General features: G+C 36.0%; 1 protein-coding gene across 1 annotated transcript in view; it reads left to right on the plus strand.

Annotated features, from left to right (window-relative positions):
- LOC110039288 (serine carboxypeptidase-like 19) overlaps positions 1–3,714 on the plus strand; it is a 5,821-nt gene extending 2,107 nt beyond the window's left edge. Inside the window, exons 4-5 of the mRNA XM_020744297.1 lie at positions 3,073–3,564; positions 3,634–3,714. Coding sequence (XP_020599956.1) covers positions 3,073–3,129 — 57 coding nt within the window. The 3' untranslated portion in view covers positions 3,130–3,564; positions 3,634–3,714. The remainder of the gene's footprint in view (positions 1–3,072; positions 3,565–3,633) is intronic.
- Positions 3,715–3,723: the final 9 nt, after the last annotated feature.

A 3,723-nucleotide genomic window follows, 5' to 3' on the forward strand; every position in this document is an offset into this window, starting at 1 on the left:
GAAATGTTGGCGAGGAGTTGGTTAGGTCAGAAGACATCACTAAGAACTCATAATGTCTTTCATATGTCATGAAAGTTGTCTTGTGCACATATAATGGATTCATTCTGATTTGATGGTATCCAGACTTATGTTGCCCTCACTTTTGGTTGAGGTTTAGTTTTTCCTCTTAAGTAGCCTAGGGTCGAGCCATAGGACTTTCCTATTGACTATTCCTAAAAAACTAGAAAAGGAACCCTCACCATTAGAAATTCTAAACTCTTTTGTGCTCAACTTGAAGTTCCATATACTAGTCCTAACCTCTAGAACTTAGTAGGTAGGGCTACTATAGGGGAGCTCAAGGAGAGTCCCCATAGGATTGCTTGACTTTAGTATTGACCCTGGATGTTGGTCTGGAGCTAGTTCACTCACTTGCACTCACTTTCACTCACTCACTCACAACCCTAAACCCAACTTGTTAACTTTGATCCCTTGATCTTTTGGAACACTCATGTAAATGGTCTCCTAGACCCACTAGTCTTAGGCATGGGTCTAGCCAAGGTCAGTACATAGAGGACCTAAATGGAGATTCCATTGGACCATAGTTCAAATGGGGTGGTTGGCATTCAAATAGGGTGGTTAACACCTCAATTTCACCAAAATATCCAACTTGGCCTTTTTCTCCCCCAAATCTACCTAATTTACCAAAACACCCCCAAAACCCCAAATTTGACTAAAATTCCCAATTTCACTCAAAATACCCAAATTTGTTCAAAAATCATTTCAAACTACCCAAATTTCCAAATTACCAAAATACCCCCAAATTTGCCAAAATTACAAAAATACCCTTGGTAGCTCAAATTTTTCTAAAACCCTCAAAATCATTTCAAATGACTCCAAAACCAATTTGGACCCTTCAATTAAACCCAATTTGACAATTTTGACCAAAACCCCCAAAATTGCCCCTAAAGGCTCAAATTCTCCAAATCCACCCCAAATGTTCCTCAATTTCATCCAAACTTTCCCAAATTTCAATTCTAAACTCAAATTCATCAGGACCAAACTTGATTCAAATCAAACCCAAGCCCAATTGACCCATACTTTGAGCCCAATTTAAACCTAAATCCAAAACCTTCAACATGTCTCTAAATGTCCTCAAATTGAATGTCATAACTCCAAAATTTCCACTCAATTTTTATCCAATATTCTTTTTTTCATTATGTCTATCCGCTCTCTCCCTCCCTCCGTTCCTCACTTGCTCCTTCCCTCTCATTGTTTCTATGGGATCAAGTGGGACCACTTTAAACTGATTTCTATAAAGAGAATTTATGAACACAAGTCTTACTTTCCTGTGGGCTATGAAATTTTTGACTGCTTCATGGGGCTCTTTGCATTTATTATTTTCATTTGTTGAGAGAACTTTAGAATGTTAAATTTTCAGAAGGCGGGTTAGATTGTAAATAAGCACTGCCTAAAGATTTCACCCTCATTTAGCGAGAATTTTTTGTTATGGGGTCTCTATGGTTAATCACCTCTCTCAATAGCGGGAGAGAACTTTTGATTAAGGTTAGTAATTGAGAATTGATTATTCAACGTACAATTGCAACAGACTTAGGATTTAAGTTGTAAAATCTATCACTTGAAGCTTAAAATAGAGGGTGAGGGAAATGAAGAAGAAACTCGATCAATATCTCATGGTTCTATCATTTCGAGTCGTCGTGGCCCCTGATCTGCTTATAAGAGACAGTTGACCCAACCTGACTGAAAGATTTTTGATATCTTTCACGGATTGTATCATCCTAGAGATCTTTGTAGATTTGTGGTTGATGTTTGTCTAAAGGGACCAATTCAAGTCGACCTTAGCTCACAGAAGATTTTATGTTAATTAATTGTACTCTTATGGTTCACAACTCAAACTGTAGAAAGTTGTTGGGAATATACGGGTTGCGGTCGTGACCATAATATAATAGTGATATTTGGTGGCAAACATACGGTCAGAATGCTTTGATCGTAACTGCTACTTTGTGGTGTTAGTTGCCGACAAAATCATGCGGTTGATTACTTTAAAAATTTTGATTTAAAAGATTCACCCTTTTGGTACGACCATTATCGGGGAAATTTTTCCTTAAACCTCGTCGACCATCCGATTCGAGAGTTTTGGTCGTAACCACTACTTTGTAATGTCATTTGGATGCAAATCACGTCAACAGAGGACTCGAGCCATGTCTTTACTGACATGTAATTTCATTGATTATGAATATATATAGATACATTTGATATGATATTCACTATTGTGAGCTGAAGTTAATGAAAAATTTATTACTTGCCTTGCTTTAAGTCTTTAGTGATTGATTTAAACTTAGATGTTATGGTTGGTTACCTTGAAATTCTTAATTGAAAAAACTAATCTCTCCAATTGAAATCTTTGATCAACACGGTCATTATCAGGGATAGTTTATTTTTAAACCCTATTGACTGTCTCACTTACAAAGAATTGGATCCGTGATTGAAATAATTGAATTCAAAATTGACTTTAAAATCTAATTTTAAAATAGACCCTCCGGTCAAAATCTTCTATCAACTCGGCCATCATCGAAAAATTGTTTATTTTAAAAAATTTTATATTTAAAGCGGCATTTAAATTTGTTAGTTAGACTTTTTAGGATATAAGTCTCGTCGACTTCAATCCTTATATGGAGGAGGACCAGACTATGTTATTTGGACCTGTAAATTTTTATTTTATGATTGACATTTATTTCAAAATTACTAGACTCGACAACTTCAGTTCTTGCAAGGAGGGTCGAACTAGTCGGGTGGGACTTATAACCCTATCCTATAGACAAAGAACCCAATTAGCCCTCGCAACATTCTTGAACATAGTATTTAATCATTCAATACATTAGTTGAAGTACACACAAGCTTATAATTTCATATATGTAAATATCTTAAAAGTTTATAAGCTTTAAAGACTTGTATAAATTTGAAGTCATGAATTTAATACAGATTTTGCATTAGTAGTTACATGCATGGTTTTGAAAATATATGTAATTGATTTGCTTAAATAGACACCTTAAATGTGGGCAATCTTGCATGCAGGCTTCAATGGGCAAATGGTCGCGTTGCGTACACAAAGGAAGCGAAACAACGAAATGAAAAAGTAAAACGATGAAGGGCTTATGATTCTGTCAGGAGAGAGAGAGAGAGAGAGAGAGAGAGAGAGTAGTGGAACGGGAAGGGAATAGTGATAGACGAAGGCTTTTCCGAAGTCTTCACGGCTTCTATGTTGAATAGTGTGTGGAGACAGGGGTTTCAAACAGGGAGGAAATAGGAGACTGAGAGGTGTGAATGAGAGTGCGAGCAGTTACCAGAGCCTATCATGTGTCTTTATACTTCAAATCAAAGTGCTTCGCGCGAACGATTACGAGAGTGGAATATGCAGGAAATTTATCATTAATTATTTAAATTTAATTAAAACCTAATTAATAATTTTAATTTTAATGATCAACAATTCTCTTTCTGCTTTATGATTGATATTAATATGTAATAGGGTCTTGGTGTCATTACAAGGACAACATTGAATCCAACAATGTCAGTTTTTGCTCACTTCTATTTCTTCCTTCATTCATGCTCTAGTATTGAAGCTTCCTTTATAATCAGTTGATAATGACACACTGTGCTGGAGAAGAAGACTTCAAAAAGCCTCAAAACGTGATTTGTGCCACTCATCTTGAGACATTAAATGGGGTG

This window comes from Phalaenopsis equestris, unplaced genomic scaffold (genome assembly GCF_001263595.1).
Source record: "Phalaenopsis equestris unplaced genomic scaffold, ASM126359v1 Scaffold000002, whole genome shotgun sequence".
NCBI classification, from domain to species: domain Eukaryota; kingdom Viridiplantae; phylum Streptophyta; class Magnoliopsida; order Asparagales; family Orchidaceae; genus Phalaenopsis; species Phalaenopsis equestris.